General features: G+C 39.6%; 1 protein-coding gene across 1 annotated transcript in view; it reads right to left on the reverse strand.

The window, feature by feature from the left end:
• Positions 1-22,656, reverse strand: part of rabgap1l (RAB GTPase activating protein 1-like) — a 258,076-nt gene that overhangs the window by 89,575 nt on the left and 145,845 nt on the right. The window contains exon 14 of the mRNA XM_061883477.1: positions 12,509-12,622. Within this exon, the coding sequence (XP_061739461.1) occupies positions 12,509-12,622 (114 nt within the window). The remainder of the gene's footprint in view (positions 1-12,508; positions 12,623-22,656) is intronic.

Below are 22,656 nucleotides of genomic sequence, written 5' to 3' on the forward strand. Positions count from 1 at the left end.
CATAAAAAAATGTTTTATATGATGATATTATAAATGTGTTGGTTCAATTGCTATTGTTATCCCTTGCACATGTTTGGATGTTTATTTTGTTTATTATTTCCTTATGATAATTGGGTTTAATTTTTTTTTTATTAATGTCTAAAAATGCTAGAGAAAAACATGTTTTAGGTACATGTTGATAAAATGTATAGAGACATGTTTACTTGTATGTTCTGATTGAATGAATTGTATGTACCATATTGTTGTTGAAATAAAGGTAGAAAAAAGAAAAATATTTTTTTAAATTGAACGAAGCTGCGGGACGAGGTTGAACAAATTAATCCTTTAATAGAAACCCAAACAAGTTTTGCATTGAATATTGACCAAGCAAGGCGTATATGACTTTATAGTGACATGCAAAATTGAGTTTTAAATAATAATAATTAAAAAATATCAATTGCATATCATATGAAATAAAAATACAAATTGAATGCCTCTTTTCGGCGGCGGGTTTGAGTTGGGTGCGGGTTTGGTGGTAGCGGGGTGTATATTGTAGCGTCCCGGAAGAGTTAGTAATGCAAGGGGCTCTGGGTATTTGTTCGGTTGTGTTTATGTTGTGTTACGGTGCGGATGTTCTCCCGAAATGTGTTTGTCATTTTTGTTTGCTGTGAGTTCCCAGTGTGGCGTATATTTGTTAGCGTTAAAGTTGTTTCTACGGCCACCCTCAGTGTGACCTGTATGGCTGTTGACCAAGTATGCCTTGCATAAACTTGTGTGTGTGTATGAGCCGCATATATTATGTGAGTGGGCCGGCACGCTGTTTGTATGGAGGAAAAGCGGACGTGGTGACATGTAGAAAACGCCAAAAGCAGTGCTTTTACGGCCCGCCCCCAATATTATTGTCCGGGTGGAAATCGGGAGAAATTCGGGAGGGGCACTGAACTTCGGGAGTCTCCCGGGAAAATCGGGAGGGTTGACGAGTATGAGTATTAGTGGTGAATGCAGTGTTACAGAGGCGGGCTAGCTCTAATGTTAATTTGATCTTGCCTCAAGGGCCAAATTAAATTACACGGCGGGCCACATTTGGCCCGCGGGCCAGAGTTTAACGCCCATGCTGTAGACTATTCAATATCATTGGTATTTGTAAACGTGTCTCCATTTGTGTTGTTTTTCACATTTCTTGGTCTTTTTCTTACCTACAGGACTCAATGACATCAAACAGCACGGATTGATTCACACAAGTTAAGTAGACAACCAAAATAATGGAGCAAAAAATACATCGAACCATGCTGGATTTCCTTTTTTGCATACTTTGCAGCAGGCAACGTGGATTTGGTCCACGTTTTATCCAAAGTTTGTATGTGTCATTTTCCAACCAATGTTCATTAAAACGACAACCTCCCGGCATAATGGATTGATGCATAACTGTCCTGTACATACGGCTCTGGCAGGACAACAACCTAATGTAAGGGCTCGTGCAAAGCCAACAGATCAAGCGTGTAGCTTTAATTTTTAAGAAACCTTGTTTTATTTTTTTCCATTTTATGATAAGCCTATTGAGTCAGACTGCCGAAAAGTATGACGAACATTTCCAGGCATTTACAAGCACTTCACCCAAAATTCAAGTGTTTTTCAACACTTGAAAACACAACATTAAAATCCAAGCATTTTTAAAGTTTTTAAGCACCAGTACGAACCCTGTCGTACATATCGCCGACCCCTCCTTATCAGTGTTGCGCGGAAACACAGAAAAGTGTAAACAACATGCAGGGTTTGTGGGAAAGTTTTTCTGAATTTCACAGGACACTACAACGTGCGGCTATGGAAGCTCTGAAGACTGCGGTGATTTGATGCCGAGTTCGCTCTGTCAACAGCACGCTGGAGTCGGTAAGGACCTTTAATATTACACAAGCAGCTGGGATGTGTGTCTGCATGCTTTCAGCGCGACCTATTATAAGGCAGACAACTTATTCTGTATAGTTAGTCGTTCAGATTAATCGACAATTCGAAAACTTTGTCGATAGATAGGTTTTTAGAAAACAAGTTGTTAGTGGCAGCACTAATTTAAAATCTAAGAATTGGTGACTAATACTTTAAGTAGCCATGAAGCGGGAGGACTCTCTCTAAAGCAGCGGTGTCAAACGTGTGGCCTGCGAAAAGGTTTTATTCGGCACGCGAGATAAGTTTTCTAAGTAATAAAATGAGCTGAAATTTTGGAATAAAATAAACTGCTGTTCTAAATGTGTCCACTGGATGTCGCAATAGCAATTCTTTGTATCCTCTGCTGCTACAGCATGCATGACTTCAGAGGGGGCGGAGCTATGTGCTGTGTTAAGGTAGAGGCAACATTTTGGACATTACGTACTTATGCTACTTACTAGTGATAGTCTAAAAAATGTGGATTGTTATGTTCATGCCGAGATTTTCAAAAATAATGTTGGTAATGTGACCTGTGACATTTCTACCCAAATCAATACTTTTGATAGAGTGTACATTTTGTGTTATACTTATGACTGGGGACACATTTTCTGGGCACACAAATGCCGAAGTAATAAGTATCTCCTTCTAACTTCACTTATAAGAAATGAGTCCAAATTCACAAGTTTTGTTGTAGATGATGCTGCATATGTACAGAATAAATCACAGGATGTTATTACATCAGTTGAGAAAAATGATTACAATACATTAATTGCATCCTGTAATTTGATATTATTATTGATTTCATCTTGTGATAGATTAAAAAATAACACCAATAAGAACATTGTAAAACTCTGCCAGACTCAATTCCACCTAATTGATGAAAATGATCACATTGTTTATTCAGAAAATATAAATGACAAATGAAGGTACAATACTGTCAACCGCAACATTTAAGTGTAAAAAACTAAACGAAACATGAGGATTTGTACATTTTCAGAATGTGCTTGGTCTATTTTTAAACAAAAAAAACTATCTGCAGTTGTCTTTATTTTTAAATTCTCATGCCATGATTTTACGAGTCCGGCCCACTTGGGAGTACATTTTCCTCTATGTAGCCCCTGACCTAAAATGAGTTTGACACCCGTGCTGTAAATTATTTAAATTACTCTAATCAACAGCTGGACTGAAACTTGGGACAGAGTTGGGTGTTCCAACAGGATAATGATTCCAAACTCACGTCAACCCTGGTTTTGGAATGGATAACAAAGGCGAGCAATGAGCTTCTGGAATAACCGCTGCAAAGCCTCGACCTCAACCCCGGTAAAATGTGTTTACTATGCTTTTCTGCGCCAGAAAACTCACCAATTTGAAAGATTGTATAATCCTGCCAAGAGGAGTGTTAAAATATGCAGTCAGAATTATGCTAGTAGTTGCTAAGAGACCTTTATCTAAGTGTTAGTGGGGGTGTATGTATATATTTAAGCCGCTCTGTAATATTTTCAGTCGTAGAGAAAGGAAATCCAAAATAATTTCAAACTTATACACCCAATTCTAGCTTTTAAAAATAATTACCTATGTACGTTGTTTTATCATACTACTCTCCAAAAAAAAAAGACGGATTCATTATAAGCCAAAAATTATTATGACATTCATCGGCCAAAATTAGTGTATGCGAACTTCTGTATGTGGCTTGTGATTAGGTATGGGTACCGAATTTGGTCCTTTATTGGCACCGACCAAACTCCGTCCATTGGCTTTGCTGTATACATTTCAACACATCCAAACTTGGTAATGAAAACTACAACTAAAATGAACGTTACAATCAAACAGTTGGTGTGTATTAAGTGCAATACATACAGCAGTGGTTCTTAACCTGGGTTCGATCGAACCCTAGGGGTTCGGTGAGTCGGCCTCAGGGGTTTGGCAGAGCCTCCGTCGCGGAGGTCAAGACACACCTAACTCATCGTGTAAATACAACATTTTCCCAATCGTCGTATTATGGATATCCCCAAAAAATGTTCCCTCTAATTTTCCATCTGATTTGTGTCATTTTTTGTGAGTTCATGCACTGTGTTGGTTTTGTTTTTTGAACAAGGTGATGTTAATGCACGGTTCATTTTGTGCACCAGTAAAAAAACAGATAACTTTATCTTGTATTTAAAAAAAAAAAAAACATTTTATTTTTCACTAAAGAAGGGTTCGGGGAATGCCTATATCAGACCCGGGCAAATTAAGGCCCGGGGGCCACATGCGGCTCGTTAAGCTTTTCAATCTGGCCCGCCGGACATTCCCAAATATTTTTTTTAGATCTTTAAGATGGAAAGTGTAGCTGCCATTATGATGTGCAGTGATGTTTTCCTAATGACCGCAAGTCTTCAACTATACAAAGTATTTCAATGGTTGGAATCTGCAATTTTGCATGATATTTTACTGACTAGTGTTGTCCCGATGCCAATTTTATTTTGATATTTTTCGGTACTTTTCGATACTTTTCTAAATAAAGGGGACCCGAAAAAAATGCATTATTGGCTTTATTTTAACAAAAGATCTTAGGGTGTGGCGGACAGGTACTTTTCAGAGGCGGTATGGTACGGAATATAATTCATTATTATCGCGGTACTATACTAATACCCGTATACCGTACAACTCTACTGGTGACTATGGTAATCTACGTCACAGCAGCTCAGATGAGGCACCAAGCAGTGTGGGTGGGGAGCGTTTCCACAAAGGGTTTCCAGAGCCTGAAATGTGGGTATCCGGGACAGATGCAGAAGAAGAGTTTTACATGAAAGTTGTAAAGTTTAGTGATTTATCAGATGTATCAGATTGTAGATGTTTTTTTTACCCTTCGCGTCCATATTTCACTGTTTGTTGTATTTTTTTTGCATTTGGCTTGATTGTAAAATATGTCGATCGAGAGGGGGTGTGATGTTTATATGTTGACAATATTCAGGGTTTTATCAGTCATAGAAAAGTTTAAAATTCCATTCGGTTTTTAAGGCGGTCTCTCATAACATTTTTAGCATTCGATCAGACTTTATTGTGAGGTTTTATATTAGTTTCCCCAAAAATAGATACACTGGCCCCCAGACACATTTTTTTCTCAGAATTTGGCCCCGAGTCAAAATAATTGTCCAGGCCTGGCCTATATGAAAGTGGTGGGGTTCGGTACCTCCAACAAGGTTAAGAACCACAGACACACAGTATAAACACTTTGTAGGGTTCAACATAAGACTATTAGGTGGCACTTTAAAATCACACCTACTTGACTTGGCAACACATCATAGCCTATACCCTACTGCCATCTAACATGTTGGAATTGCAACTGCAAATGCTTGTAAATTAGAATCAGAAATTTGCAAAAGTAATAATAAAAACAAGATATAACAACTGGACAGCATCATAATCAGCTCTTTTTAAAATATTATATATAAAAAATATAACAATTAGCAGATTTAGGGCTATATAAGTAAACATTGATTGATTGATTTATCAACACACACGGAACTACAAAAAATTGGGACCTTTGGGTTATTGATTCCAAGGTATAGGGTATAGTGAAAGCTACCAATCCCCTTAAAGCAATAATGTTTGCTCAAGTATACAAAGTGGTAGAAAAATCTTTTGATATATTTTCAAGGAAGCAGAAATGAGTAGGAAAACGAGTGAACAAATGTGTTAAATTAGGAGTTAATATATTCCCCCCAGTGATCACTTATACATGCAACATTAGCTTGGTTGATGAGGCATATCATTTATCATACACTTTTACTTATCTTGAAGTTTGAAGTTCTGTTTCCATGGTAATATTTGGGATATTTTTTGGAAGGATTCACAGGTTTTTAAGTCCCTACTCAAGCTAAGAAGAAGTGTTTCTCAGCAACTCACTGTCAAATTGTTCATGAGCGAGGCAGCACTTAATCCCAGATTGCTGCAGGAGGCCCTCTTAATGAACACTATTTGAAGCCTTTGCTTCAACAGGTTAGACCAAAGCGGGACGGAATGAAACATGAACAACATGGAGCAGAATGCCACTAGAAAAGTTCACACGGCTCAACTGACCTTTCCAGGAGAATAAAGGTTAGAAAATTAAAGATTCCACGCATATTGCCAAGTAGATTCATGCAACGATGAATATACAGTGCGTCCTGGATCCTCAGCGCCTGTAACCCACTCATGCCTCAAGATCCAGCCAACCTTATCAGCAGTAAATCTACATGAATTTGCATATAAATGAAGGCTAGCTCGCCACTGACCTACTTGGGTTCAGATCGGATGTAAACCCATCCTGACAGGTCCTCCCACAGTGCTGATAGTCCAAAAATACAAAGGTGAGATGTTCTAATTATTTATTTAAAAAAAAAACAAAAAACCTCCACTTGACTTTTATCAACAAGAACATCCAGATATCCATATTGTGCTTCTTAGTACCCAAAATCCACTCCTTTAAAGGGGAACATTATCACCAAACCTATGCAAGCGTCAATATATACCTTGATGTTGCAGAAAAAAGACCATGTATTTTTTTAACCGATTTCCGAACTCTAAATGGGTGAATTTTGGTGAATTAAACGCCTTTCTGTTCATCGGTCTTGTAGTGATGACGTCAGAACGTGACGTCACCGAGGTAACATACCCGTTATTTTCATTTTCACATTACAAACACCGGGTCTCAGCTCTGTTATTTTCCGTTTTTTCGACTATTTTTTGGAACCTTGGAGACATCATGCCTTGTCGGTGTGTTGTCGGAGGGTGTAACAACACTAACAGGGAGGGACTCAAGTTGCACCACTGGCAAGAAATCTGCCACCAGACCCCCATTGAGTGTCTGCACATTTTACCGGCGATGCTAAGACAGACATGGCACAGAGATGTATGGATAACCTGCAGATGCATTTGCAACGATTAAGTCAACAAAATCACAAAGGTGAGTTTTGTTGATGTTGTTGACTTATGTGCTAATCAGACATATTTGGTAGCAGCATGACTGCTAGCTAATCGATGCTAACATGCTATGCTAATCGATGCTAACATGCTATTTACGCTAGCTGTATGTACATTGGAAACTAGATACCCACATTTAATGCGAAACAAACACTTACTGATCGACGGATTTAAGTTGCTCCAGTGTCACAAGATGCGAAAGTCCTGATCGTTTGGTCTGCACATTTTACCGGCGATGCTAATAAGGCAGCCATGCTATCGGCCACTTCATTAGGTACACCCATGCTATGGCCAAATAGCGTGAATAGCTATTCGCTCAATAGCTTCAGTTTCTTCTTCAATTTCGTTTTCGCTATCTGCCTCCATACTCTGACCATCTGTTTCAATACATGCGTAATCTGTTGAATCGCTTAAGCCGCTGAAATCAGAGTCTGAATCCGAGCTAATGTCGCTATATTTTGCTGTGGTAACCGCCATGTTGTTTGTATTGGCAGCACTGTATCACGTCACAGGGAAATGGACCGTCGCATCGCAAATAGCGAAAATCAAGAACTTTAAAGCTTTTTTTAGGGATATTCTGGGAGGTGTAAAATTTTGAAAAAAAAAATTGAAAAATAAAACAAAACACTGGGAACTGATTTTTTTATTCTTTTTAACCCTTTTGAAATTGTGATAATGTTCCCCTGTAAAGCTGCTTTACTCCAGGTGCATACATACAGTATAAACTTGACAACACAAGTTTATAATGTCAGTCCCAAAGAGATGGTGCTATACACACATTTGTTGCTGTATAAAAATGCATCGCAATAAATAGGAACATAATGCAAAGATGCCTGTAGATATTCTCATTCTTCCAGGTCATTGTATTCTCCGAGCGTTGAATCAATCAAACAAGTGTTGCCTCTTATCCAAGCAAGCTTCATCAGTTCATGCTCACAGACTTAGATTGGACAGCACTAGTCTGAGGGTTTGGTGCAGGATCTTAAGTATTTATCCTCTTCAAGAGGGGACCTGACCAGAAGGTTTCACTCTACTGTGGTGCAACCCGACAGGTGTTAAGGTACAAAGAAGTGAGACTTCTGCCCGCTTGACCATTGATCAAAACTGAATGGAATGTTGTTGTGCTGGCAGCAGTCTCGCTTCTTCTTTACTTCAAATACACCCTAATTTATTGAAATGGGCATGACCCGTATCTTATAGTTTAGCATAAATTAACATTACCAACTGAAAGCCAATAAAAAAAGGTGGAAGTAACGGCTTCTGCTGCATCAGCTGGCAGCCGTGCAAATAAAATGTATTAGTAATGTATCAGTTCTAATTACTGCAACTTTTGTTTGGACTTAACGCTCTACTGTAGAAAAGTTTGAGGAAAATGGTCCTTTCAAAGTACACTGTACTGTAGAAAACCATCTCAAAAAGACTTAAAGGCCTACTGAAATGAAATGTTCTTATTTAAACGGGGATAGCAGGTCCATTCTATTTGTCATACTTGATCATTACGCAATATTGCCATATTTTTGCTGAAAGGATTTAGTAGAGAACATCCACAATAAAGTTCGCAACTTTCGGTCGCTAACAGAAACGCCCTGCCTTTACCGGAAGTCGCAGACGATGACGTCATATGTTGATGGCTCCTCACATATTCACATTGTTTTTAATGGGAGCCTCCAACAAAAACAGCTATTCGGACCGAGAAAACAACAATTTCCCCATTAATTTGAGCGAGGATGAAAGATTCGTGTTTGAGGATATTGATAGCGACGGACTAGAAAAAAAACACACAAAAAAACATGTTGGGACGGATTCAGATGTTTTTAGACACAGTTACTCGGATAATTCTGGGAAATCCCTTATCTTTCTATTGTGTTGCAAGTGTTTTAGTGAGTTTAACAGTACCTGATAGAGGGAGGGGTCTATCCACGGGTGTCTTGACGCCAATTATCAGGGAAGTCGACGGCAGCTTTATGGACGGCACAAGCTCAGCTGATCTCCAGTAAGAAGCGACTTTTTACCACAATTTTCTCATCGAAACCTGCTGGTTGAAATTCGGTCGGGATCCATGTTTGCTTGACCGCTGTGATCCATAGTAAAGTTTCACCTCCGGGAATTTTAAACAAGGAATCACCGTGTGTTTGTGTGGCTAAAGGCTAAAGCTTCCCAACTCCATCTTTCTACTTTGACTTCTCCAAAATTAATTGAACAAGTTGCAAAATATTCAGCAACACAGATCTCCAAAATACTGTGTAATTATGCCGTTAAAGCAGACGACTTTTAGCTGTGTGTGTGTGTGCAGCGCTCATATTTCCTAACAGCCCGTGACATCACGAAGTTTTCAAAGAAACTCCCGGGAAATTTAAAATTGCAATTTAGTAAATTAAAAAGGCCATATTGGCATATGTTGCAATGTTAATATTTCATCATTAATATATAAACTATCAGACTGTGTGGTGGATAGTAGTGGGTTTCAGTAGGCCTTTAAAGGTGACCTTGTCACAGTTGGGTCGCATGTTTATGCGTGGTCGTTCTCCCAGGATGCAGACGGACAACTCCGGACGAAGCGTGCAGGTAGGATATGATTCCATCCATCCATCCATTTTCTACCGCTTGTTCCCTTTTGGGGTCGCGGGGGGCGCTGGCGCCTATCTCAGCTACAATCGGGCGGAAGGCGGGGTACACCCTGGAAAAGTCGCCACCTCATCACAGGGCCAACACAGATAGACAGACAACATTCACACTCACATTCACACACTAGGGGCAATTTAGTGTTGCCAATCAACCTATCCCCAGGTGCATGTCTTTGGAAGTGGGAGGAAGCCGGAGTACCCGGAGGGAACCCACGCATTCACGGGGAGAACATGCAAACTCCACACAGAAAGATACCGAGCCTGGATTTGAACCCAGGACTGCAGGACTTTCGTATTGTGAGGCAGACGCACTAACCCCTCTGCCACCGTGAAACCGTACAAAAACAAAACAAAAGGGATGCGTGCCAATCACACGGGAAGCTAAGGCGAGACTTAGAGCAGGAATCAAAGGCATGGAAATAAGAAGTCATCCAACGTAACGTGCTGCTTGTAGCAAATAACGAAGCCAGACCGAGTGTGGCACACAATCTGAATAAATAACTCTCTGATTAGTGCCCGGCAGCAGGTGAGCATTTCAAACACTAATCAGAGGCAGGTGAAACCAATCAGCACCCAAGGTAACTAAAACAAACCCAGAGGTGCACAAAATAGGAACTTAACGGAACATGACTAAACAAAACATGATCCTGTCCACGAATCATGACAGACCTATGGTGGTATTTTTATTTTCTGACTTATAAATCTTACAACAATAGAAACTATTTTAAAATAATGCTAACTTGTCAAAATATAAGATTCATGCAACTGGGCGTGAGCTTACACAGAGTTTTTGGATTCCTCTGTCCGCAGGCTTTTGGAGTATGTTTTTAACACTGAGGAATCGGTGACGTCACAGTTTGACTGATGTACTAATATGGGCATTCTTGGACATATTGTGTAAGAAAGCATCGCCCTCTGCTGAGCCCACACAGCTGAGGCTGTTGCCGCTGGAATTTCCGTATATTCCTTCCCGTTTCATGTCCTCTAGCCTGCTCTATGTCTATAAAACAAAAACTATGAAATGACCGCTGCCGTTTTATCAATCAGTGAGTGTGAAGGTGTACCTATTTTTGTGACCGGGTGAATCGACATAATGTTCATGAAGTATTGTTTTGATCCTGTAAGCAAAAAAATAGATGACGACCGTCTACAAAATATACTTTTAAAAGTTTACATTTTCAAAACATAAATGTATATTTTGGAGAGGGTGGGACATGGTTTAATTGGCAATCTAGGAACGCCTCTACACACAAAGCTTGCAGACAGACTCACAAAACGGGTTATAGATGTGACTGTGAGCAAAATTTACACTAAACCCTATCCAATACATATTATCTAGACCTGTGGTTCTCAAATGGGGGTACGCGTACCCCTGGGGGTACTTGAAGGTATGCCAAGGGGTTTGTGATTTTTTTTGTAATATTCTAAAAAGAGCAACAATTCAAAAATCCTTCATAAATATCTGTATTGAATAATACTTCAACAAAATATTAATGTAAGTTCATAAACTGTGAAAAAAATACAACAATGAATTCAGTGTTGACAGCTAGATTTTTTTGTGGACATGTTCCATAAATATTGATTTAAAGATTTCTTTTTTTGTGAAGAAATGTTTAGAATTAAGTTCATGAATCCAGATGTATCTCTATTACAATCCCCAAAGAGGGCACTTTAAGTTGATGATTACTTATATGTGTACAAATCTTTATTTATAATTGAATTACTTGTCTGCGATGAGGTGGCGACTTGTCCAGGGTGTACACCCCTTCCGCCCGATTGTAGCTGAGATAGGCGCGCCCCCCGAGACCCCAAAGGGAATAAGCGGTAGTAAATGGATGGATGGATGAATCACTTGTTTATTTTTCAACAAGTTTTTAGTTATTTTTATATCTTTTTTACCAAATAGTTCAAGAAAGACCACTACAAATGAGCAATATTTTGCACTGTTATACAATTTAATATATCAGAAACTGATGACATAGTGCTGTATTTTACTTCTTTATCTCTTTTTTCAACCACAAATGCTTTGATCTGATTTGGGGGTACTTGAATTAAAAATATGTTCACAGGGGGTACATCACTGAAAAAAGGTTGAGAACCACTGATCTAGACCATAAGGAAATGCTTTAAATGTAGATTTGAATCATCGTAGGTCCCCTTCAATACTACGAAAATATTAGTGAATAAAAACAGAAGCCATAATTATGTGTATTGCTAAATGTGTAATTCTAACTTTACTAATTTCAAATCCATTTTGGTCAACTTCTGGTCACACCGTTGGACTTGATCTGACCAGTCTAAGGCCACGAGCACAAACTGATGAAGCCTACTCGGCAAAACGTCGTCCAAGACAAACCAAGCAGTCCAGTTGCGAACATTGAACGCCCTGAGAGTTCAATTCAAACAACTTTAATAATCCCCCAAGGGGCAATTAAGTTTGAGTAGCAGTTTGTCGTGGTTCATAAAGCCTACACATGGCCCACAATAAATAAATAGTCAATGAATACACAAAGAGTACAACAATACAACCCTCTGAAGCGATTTGTTTTACACATATGAAGGGCATAATGTCGCCCTGAAGGCAACAGAGAGAATTCACCTGCAAGGACATGGCTCGGAAAGGCTAAAATACTCTTTGCTGGTTGCAGTAGAGGTTGAAGTCTCTTATTTTTACGCCACTAATCTCAGAGCAAGACTTAACAATACTAGTTAGGCTGTTTCGGTCCTTTAGTTTCATGTTATATAATTGTGTTGCATAATTAACACTCACTATCGATCTTTACAGTCTAGAAAGACACATTCAAACACGTTCCTCCTAATCATTGTGTTTAGTTTTGATGTCCAATTCTGAGGAGGTTTGCGTGATATTAAAATGTGTTACTCGATGATCCGATGATATTGCCAATATGTTTGAGACAATGATGAAGGAATATTGAAATCCTTAGTTGGGATCCTTTAAGAAATGTTCGCACTCTTATGTAAAGCTAATGAAAATAGATATTTTCAAATAGACTTGTTTTTGAATTCAGTCTTATTCTCACCTTGCAAATCTTGTAGAGTGAATCCTGACCATCTCCTTCTGAGTCCTTGAAGTAGTCATGTGCAGGAAAAGTTCGGTGGATATCTCGGGTGATTACTCCCTCCTGAGCTGAATCCTGAAACAAATGATACACGATTGGAACATATAAAAAAGCAAATAATGACGAAGTGGCTGGGGAGAGGGAAGTCTGGGTTTCCCTGCTTAGGCTGTTGCCCCTGCGACCCGACCTCGGATAAGCGGAAGAAGATGGATGGATGGAAATAAAAGCAACATTGTATGGCTATTGTTACTTTTTAACTTGTTTCTAAATCCGGCTTGTGCAAAATTACAAATAAATATATTTGACAATTTTGATTAAATTATATTAATTGCATTTCAGAGGATGCCTCTATAGCCATATAACAGTAACAATGTGTTATATTTGGAGTTGTGTATAATGAGAGTATGGCCAACAAAGAACTGGGGCAAATATTTGCTCCCTAAGACGTGCGGCTGTACACAGGAGGCATGCTTTTCTGTCGTTCTGACTTTAGTTTTCCTGACAAAATAAACCATAAAAATATAGTTTTATACATATTCCAGCTAATCAACTTACGATAAAACATGCTTAAATTTTAACAAAGTATTTGATGCACCCCGCTGTTACATTCATGCAGTGTTGAGTGACCAGCAGGCTGTCAAACACGCTCCGGACGGAGCAATACACGTAAAAAAAAATACAAGGGATAACCAAAAAACTTATTACCCTCATTAGCTTTGGACCAACAATCAAGGACACATTTTGACTAGTGTGGCTGCCTCCAATCAATTGTTTGTAATCACTGCACCATTGCATTAAAAATTAAATATTATATATATGTGTGTATATATATATATATATATATATAAATGTATATATATATGTATATTTATGTATATTTGTGTATAGATATACACACACACATATAGTGTATATATATATATATATATATATATATATATATATATATATATATATATATATATATATATATATATACACTATATGTGTGTATGTCAACTTTGTATGGATATTCATGTTTACACAAAGAAAAACATCTTCAATTACATGAATGAGGAAGTGCAGTGTATGTATAGCTCCAGCTGTGGCCTGCTGCAAAGTTGGAAGCAAACATGGTGCCCAGTGAGTGCCATTTGACCAATCATTTAGGAGATGGCCTCAAACAATAGCAAACCAAGTAGGCTATAATCTCTTTATACACCACTCTGGTTACAATGAACAAAAGCAGCACTCGGCCATTAGGTAATGTGGCAATTGTCAATGCCAACAAAGTATGCCTGATAGAATGCGCTAGTTACATAAAAAAGAAAAATGTTTATTAAATGTTTTTAAAAGTACTAACAATTGTTACCGTTGAGATTTAAAAAATATTGACAGCACTAGTTTTTGCACAATTATATTTTATAAAAAAAGATTATACAAACTTTAGGTATAGTATTTTCCGGACCACAAGACCAATGGTATATTTTTATTTATTTTTTCATATATAAGGTGCACCGGATTATAGGGCGCATTAAAGGAGTCATACAATTTTTATTTTTTTTCTAAATTGAAAAAATGCCTTGTGGTCTACTTAACATATAATGGTGGTTCTTTGGTCAAAATTTTGCATGGATTATGTTTTACAGATCATCTTCAAACCGCTTTCTGACAGTCGCTTCAGGATGCGCCGTTTTGTGGTTCCCCTCCGGCAAGGTCTTTTACCCGTCATCTTTGGTGTAGCAGTGTGGCGTGCAAGGAAGGGAGCTGAAGAAGTGGCAAAAAATGGTGCTAACTGTTTTAATGACATTCAGAGTTTACTTAAATCAAAAACGGAGCAGCATCCGTGGCTCACTAGTGCAATAACGCCGGAAATGTGTCCCGGGGTGTATAATGTAAACACACTACACCAGTATGATTTAGTGCTTTCATGGCGAGTTTACTGACGGATATAAGTAAGAACTTTGCACTACTTTATATTAGAAATGGCAACAGTGGAGGATGAATGTCCCATAACAAGAAGATAGTGAAAAAGAAGCTTATCAACTACGGTGTCAAAGGCAGACACGCACAATTTTTCAGGACTTATGCAGATCCCAAATACAGATCAGCAGGTACCAGAAGGTAAGAGAAGTTGCTTTTGCATAAAATTGCGAAACAAAACGCCAGATAAGTCTTACCTTATACACACACCATAATAGTATTTACTAGCGTTTTTAGCGTTGTGTGTAATGTTCTATATTTTCAATGGAACATATAAAATGTCGGTGTTGTTTACTTGAGTCATATTGCAGTCTACACATATCTCTTGTGTGTGACTGCCATCATATTGCAGTCTACATGTATCTCTTATGTTTGACTGCCATCATATTGCAGTCTACATGTATCTCTTATGTTTGACTGCCATCTACTGGTCACACTTGTCATTTCACCATGTACAAAATTAAATACCTTCGAGGTCCGGAAGCAAAACCAAAATTATTCTGTATATTCAGCGCACTGGGATATAAGGCGCACTGTCGAGTTTTGAGGGGAAAAAACGATTTTAAGTGCCCCTTGTAGTCCGGAAAATACGGTAATTAGTCATTAACACCATCTAAAATGTTAGGAGCGCTGATTAGTCATACATTGAAAATATGTATTCCTATTATATTTCCAGTTTTGCAGGAACATCTCCAAAGTGCTATTTTTTATGTGCATCTCCATCCAGCATAGGTGTGTTTGTCCTCATTGTTTTTCTTGAGCTCAGTTTTATCACTCACTGTAAGCTGCAGAAGAAACGACCCTGAGCCTGACTGGCCTTGATGTATTTATCAAAAAGAAAATTAAGGCTGAAAATATCAAAGAGAGGGAGTATGGGAGAGAAATGTCATGTCTATTGCTACTTTCTGAGTACAAAAAAAAAAATGCCAGAATCATCTTACGGAGTGGCATTGCTGCAAAATTGCTGCATTATCCAGCTTGTGCAGTCATCCTGTTTGTTCCTTTAACCTCCATTCCACTTTCCTTACACTGAGTTTTCCTTTGAAGTTGTGTGAATTATCCTTGTTGAAAGTTGAAGGTTCTTGCTGCCACAGAATTGTCTGAGGATGTAGGCCGCCCATGTCTGTCTAATCATAAAATCACAAACCGACTGGATGATGTTGAGGATGGGTTGTCTCTTTGAGCCATACCATCTGTTGCAGGACACTGCTCTTCTTGTTACTGAAGATATTTATTTATCACTCTGCCTGTACAGTATGTTTGCGGTCATTGATATGCCGCATAATGAATATTAAAAGCCTCCCTACTGTTATGGCGTGATAGAACGCAAGCTGCCTGGTACTTCTCGGAATCAACTTGCAGAAATATATCTTGGAAATGGAAAGGTCCTTTACTTTGGAATACGAGGAAACAGCCTTTTCACGCAGGATGATGTCATGGTAGAAGATGTCAAGATAAAAATGTCATACAGTTACATATTTTGGATTTTGGTTCAGTCTACATTGGGATACTGTGCCTAAGGAAGGGGTTCCAACGTATTTGGACCACGGACTCCCTTTACAGGTAATAACATTTTTCAAAGATCCCATTATAATCCTGAAGCCGATTAAAAATAAAAACAATAGTTCTGAGATTTGGGCCAGAATTCATCAAAAACATAATTATAACATTGAGGGATGCACCTTTTTTTTTTTTAAGACCAATACTGATAACTGGCACTCATCGAGGGTGGACGCTCCCCTTTCCTCTCCCTTATCTCTCCTGCCTGCTTCTTTGTTTTGTCTTGTCTTAACTTTCTTGCTGCCTCTTTTTGCACAAACATTGGAACTATTTAACTGGCCTCAACAAAATTGACAAGATCTTGGGTTTGGGAGAACCTGCTGTCGTGACGAAGCGGTTGTTGCTGGACACACGACGGACTCTTGGGAGAAGAAGGAGTGCCGCGTGCCTGGCGGCCCTTTTTTGTCGAGGACGTGAAGATATCCACTTATTCGGAATTATGACAACATGACATCTGCTTATTGGAGTAAGCGTTGCTCTGGTTTGTCGACAAATTGGAAGTTGCTGGCAGTCTTCAAAGTACCTCAAAGCTGCCACAAACGATTGAAGGATGCGGGAAGAACTGTGGATTATATCGGACTGTCTACCCCGCAGGTTTAGAGGACCAGTCATAGACAATTTAGAGTGAAAAGCAAATTTTATTTTCACTCGCATACAAAATCATTCTAACTTGGATTGTTTCCCTGGCTTCGAGACTCTCCTGAAGAACAGCGCAGCGAAGACACAACAAACTCCCTTCTTGTCTCTCATGGACACACCTGTTGTTGTTGACTTTGGACGAGACGGAACAATACATCAACGCCGCGGAACAGAGACACACTACGGGTTTATACACACACACACACACATATCCACAAATAAAATATACACCACACATACAACCCCCTTCCCCCCAACCCAATGCCCTTGACGCAAATCCCATAGGGGTGATGAATGGATGGTCAGCGCCTAAGAGCTGCGGCCTACCACCATGACCTTGAACTACCTTCCCTCTGTTGCTAGATATCTCGAGATGTATGTTGTAATATGTATATGTGCTTTGCTATGGAGGTTTTTTCCCACTCCGTACAGGGCCCCCTTAGGAGCCCAGTCTGGATTGTATTTTTTTACTCATACTTCTCCAGCGTTTACCTTTTTCCCATCTTTTACGGGGCGCCTTATGGCAACCCATCAGCGTTCTTGTTCTGTAACCCTGTACACTGTTTGTTTGTCTAATCTTGAACAGGTTTGTGTTGATAACGAAGTTTTGTTGTACTTGTGCAATGACAATAAAGACCTATCCTATCCTATGTACAATATATATCTAATTTTTATATATTTTAGATTAATTAGTTTGTGCACACCTTTCTTTGCAGGGGCAGCTTTTTCAGTAGCAGGTGTCTTGGTAGACTTTTAAAACACTGTTGTAGCGATGCTGGTATTTCAGGGGGCTGATAAGATTTGATGTGTTAAAGTTTGATGTTTCTTTTTCCTCCTCACGGAATGTTTGCAGAGCATTTGATGCAAATAGCATGCAAATGTCCTCCTCTATCAGTGAGATTCAGTCCCTTGCGATCGACACCATAATAAATAATAAATGCTTAACTTAATAAATTTGATGATTATTTTGTATAAGATTAATCTTTGTGGTTAATCAAATGAGTTACCTCAGTTTTCACAGCCCTAATTTTTTCCTTCTACTGCAGTTCCTTGTGTTTGCTTTTATTACTAATGTCACTTCAGTGCACTGCATTTTTTCCTATAACAACTTTACAGCATTTAAAGGCCTACTGAAATGAGATTTTCTTATTTAAACGGGGATAGCAGGTCCATTCTGTGTGTCATACTTGATCATTTTGCGATATTGCCATATTTTTGCTTAAAGGATTTAGTAGAGAACATCCACGATAAAGTTCGCAACTGGAGAAAAGCCCTGCCTCTACTGGAAGTCGCAGACGATGACGTCACATGTTGATGGCTCCTCATATATTCACATTGATTTTAATGGGAGCCTTCAACGAAAACAGCTATTGAGACCGAGAAAACGACAATTTCCCCATTAATTTGAGCGAGGATGAAAGATTCGTGTTTGAATATATTAATAGCGACGGACTAGGAAAAAAAAAAAATAATAAAAAAGTTTAAAAAAAAAATAAACGCGATTGCAATCCCATTGCATTAAGACGGATTCATATGTTTTTAGAGACATTTACTAGGATAATTCTGGGAAATCCCTTATCTTTCTATTGTGTTGCTAGTGTTTTAGTGAGTTTAACTGTACTTGATAGTCGGAAGTGTACGTCCACGGCCGGGTGTTGACGCGCGGTGTCTCGGGGAAGTCGACGGCAGCTGTACGGACGGCACGAGCTCAGCTGATATCCGGTAAGTGGCGACTTTTTAACCACAAGTTTCTCACCAAAACGTGCTGGTTGACATGTAGTCGGGATCCATGTCCGCTGTGATCCATATTAAGGTTTCACATCCGTGAATTTTAAACAAGGAATCACCGTGTGTTTGTGTGGCTAAAGGCTAAAGCTTCCCAACTCCGTCTTTCTACTTTGACTTCTCCAATATTAATTGAACAAATTGCAAAAGATTCAGCAACACAGATGTCCAAAATACTGTGTCATTATTCCGTTAAAGCAGATGCCTTTTAGCTGTGTGTGTACGCAGCGCTCATATTCATAACAGCCTGTGACGTCACGTGTGCACGTCATCATTATGCGACGTTTTCAAGAAAAAAGTCCCGGGAAATTTAAAATTGCAATTTAGTAAAAAAGGCCGTATTGGCATGTGTTGCAATGTTAATATTTCATCATTGATATATAAACTATCAGAGTGCGTGGTCGGTAGTAGTGGGTTTCAGTAGGCCTTTAATTTTACTAAAGGCAGCTTCTCTAATCATGTGAGCGTTTAAATGTGTATACAAATATTGGAGCCTGATTGCTCATGTCACAGTGGGGCCAAACATTTAAATAATCTATGAAAGGAAATTTAGAGCGTATCAAAACACATATTGGTATATCAGACTTAGCCTGATCCTGGTTTAACTCTTATCTTACTGACAGGATGCAGTGCGTCTCCCATAACAATGTGACCTCGGACTATGTTAAGGTAACGAGTGGAGTTCCACAGTGTTCAGTTCTCGGCTTTGTATCCGCAAGCAACTACATGCTGCCGCTAGGCGACATCATACACAAATACAGTGTTAGCTTTCACTGTTATTATGATGACATCCAACTCTACATGCCCCTAAAGCTGACCAACACGCCGGATTGCAGTCAGCTGGAGGCGTGTCTTAATGAAATTAAACAATGGATGTCCGCTAACTTTTTGCAACTCAACGCCAAGAAAACGGAAATGCTGACTATTTAATAATACCACCTTAGCATTTGAAAACCAAACAACTACACAAGGCGACTCGGTAAAGAATCTGGGTATTATCTTCGACCCAACACTCTCGTTTGAGTCACACATTAAGAGTGTTACTAAAACGGCCTTCATTCATCTCCGTATTATCGCTAAAATTCGCTCCATTTTGTCCACTAGCGACGCTGAGATCACTATCCATGCATTCGTTACGTCTCGTCTCGATTACTGTAACGTATTATTTCCGGGTCTACCCATGTCTAGCATTAAAAGATTACAGTTGGTACAAAATGCGGCTGCTAGACTTTTGCCAAGAACAAGAAAGTTTGATCATATTACGCCTATACTGGCTCACCTGCACTGGCTTCCTGTGCACTTAAGATGTGACTTTAAGGTTTTACTACTTACGTATAAAATACTACACAGTCTAGCTCCAGCTTATCTTGCCGATTGTATTGTACCATATGTTCCGGCAAGAAATCTGCGTCCAAAGAACTCCGGCTTATTAGTGATTCCCAGACCCCAAAAAAAAGTCTGCGGGCTATTGAGCGTTTTCTATTCGGGCTCCAGTACTATGGAATGTCTTCCCGGAAACAGTTCGAGATGCTACCTCAGTAGAAGCATTTAATTCCCATTTTAATACTCATTTGTATACTCTAGCCTTTAAATAGACCCCCTTTTTAAACCAGTTGATCTGCCGTTTCTTTTCTTTTCTCCTCTGCGCCCCTCTCCTTTGTGGAGGGGTGGGGGTGGGGGGGGACAGGTCCGGTGGTCATGGATGAAGTGCTGGCTGTCCAGAGCTGGTACCCGGGATGGACCGCTCGCCTGTGCATCGGTTGGGGACATTTCTGCGCTGCTGACCCGTCTCCGCTTGGGATGGTCTCCTGCTGGCTCCACTATGGACGGGACTCTCACTATTATGTTAGATCCACTATGGACTGGACTTTCACAATATCATGTTAGACCCGCTCGACATCCATTGCTTTCGGTCTCCCCTAGAGGGGGTGGGGGGTTGCCCACATATGCGGTCCTCTCCAAGGTTTCTCATCGTCCTCGTCATCGACGTCCTACTGGGGTGAGTTTTTCCTTTCCCTTATGTGGGCTATGTACTGCGGATGTCGTTGTGGCTTGTGCAGCCCTTTGAGACACTTGTGATTTAGGGCCATATAAATAAACATTGATTGATTGATTGATTAATTAAGTCGCACAGTTGAATCTCGTACAGAAAAGCGCATAACATTTAATAAATAAGGATTGTGCTTCAAATAAACCATTTGAACCCAGGTATGGACACAAAGTACAGAGATTTGAAAGCGCTCAGCTACTGCACTTTGTAACCTCTGGCTCTGACTGTCTAAATGTCACAGAAAGCCATGCAAGACAATCTGAAATGAATTAAAAAATAAATCAGAAGAATTAAAATCAAAAAGTGTAGCTTAAATATCTTCAATTTGTCATTTGCACAGTTAAATAAAACTGCCTGGATTTGAACATTACGTCACATCTTCAGAAAGTCAATTCCAGATTTTAGGAGCATAAATATAAGTGTGATTTCACTATGTTTAGTCCAAATTCTGGGCACCAGCAGGAGACCCCTCTGTGGGGGCAGGTGCAGTCAGCGCTGCCTGTAGCAGGAAAAGTCACCGCCGCTGTCCATGGTGCTGAAGACGAGCACCAGTGGGCAGGAGCGGGGCATGTGCTGACGGTGAGACACTGCTGGCAGGTGATTAGATTTCACAGGTGGTACGTTGTAATCCAATCATCTGTTGTCTTTAACAGTAAGCGGTTGGGACCAGAAAGACAGAGAGGATTGGGAGTGACGGCAACATCACAACATGCCGAAAAAAAACTTTTAAAAATCTTGTTTTAGCACATTAAAGGCCTACTGAAATGAGATTTTCTTATTTAAACGGGGATAGCAGGTCCATTCTATGTGTCATACTTGATAATTTCGCGATATTGCCATATTTTTACTGAAAGGATTTAGTAGAGAACATCGACGATAAAGTTCGCAACTTTTGGTCGCTAATAAAAAAGCCTTGTCTGTACCGGAAGTAGCAGACGATGTGCGCGTGACGTCACGGGTTTTAGGGCTCCTCACATTGTTTATAATCTTAGCCACCAGCAGCAAGAGCGATTCGGACCGAGAAAGCGACGATTTCCCCATTAATTCGAGCGAGGATGAAAGATTTGTGGATGAGGAAAGCTAGAGTGAAGCACTAGAAGAAGAAAAAAAGGCGACGACAGTGGGAGCAATTCAGATGTTATTAGACACATTTACTACGATAATTCTGGAAAATCCCTTATCTGCTTGTTGTGTTACTAGTGTTTTAGTGAGATTATAAAGTCACTGAAAGTCGGAGGGCTGCGGTGACTACCAGTGTCTCTGAGGGAAGCCAAATGGAGGAGCCAATCAAGTCACAACTGCCTTTTTGACAGCTGCTGCAGGAGGACGCAAACTCCGATCAAGCCTCCGGTAAGAGCCGACTTAATATCACAATTTTCTCATCCAAAAACTTGATGGTTGACATATGGTAGAGAAAGATGTTCGCTTGACTGCTCTGTTCCATATTAAAGCTTCACAACAAACAAAAATACACCGGCTGTGTTTTGGTTGCTAAAAGCATCTGCAATCCACCGCTTTTCACCAACAGCATTCTTCTTCATAGTCTCCATTATTAATTGACCAAATTGCAAAATATTCAGCAACACAGATGTCCAAATTGCTGTGTAAATATGCGATTAAAGCAGACGACTTTTAGCCGTGAGTGGTGCTGGGCTAAAATGTCCGCTCCAACCAATAACGTCATGAGCACGCGTCAACATAAGCGTCATCATTCTGCGACGTTTTCAACAGGATACCTCGCGGGAAATCTAAAATTGCAATTTAGTTAACTAAACCGGCCGTATTGGCATGTGTTGCAATGTTAAGATTTCATCACTGATATATAAACTATCAGACTGCGTGGTTGGCAGTAGTGGGTTTCAGTAGACCTTTAAAATTTTATTAAACCTGCACGCTTTGGTCTTGTGCCGTGTCTACAGTGGAGCTGCTAGGAAGCGACTTCCACACACTCATTGAGATTCTCATAGCCCGAGATGGTTCGTATGGCTCTTAACAAATCAGAAGTGTACTTTGGCACAAGACCATGAAAATACCTTTGCAGTAACCCAAGCACTGGACTAATATGGTTGTATTTCCCGGTTCTAGTCAAGACTTAAGCAGGAGCATTCTAGAT

The sequence above is a fragment of the Nerophis ophidion genome, linkage group LG22 (assembly GCF_033978795.1).
Source record: "Nerophis ophidion isolate RoL-2023_Sa linkage group LG22, RoL_Noph_v1.0, whole genome shotgun sequence".
NCBI lineage: Eukaryota > Metazoa > Chordata > Actinopteri > Syngnathiformes > Syngnathidae > Nerophis > Nerophis ophidion.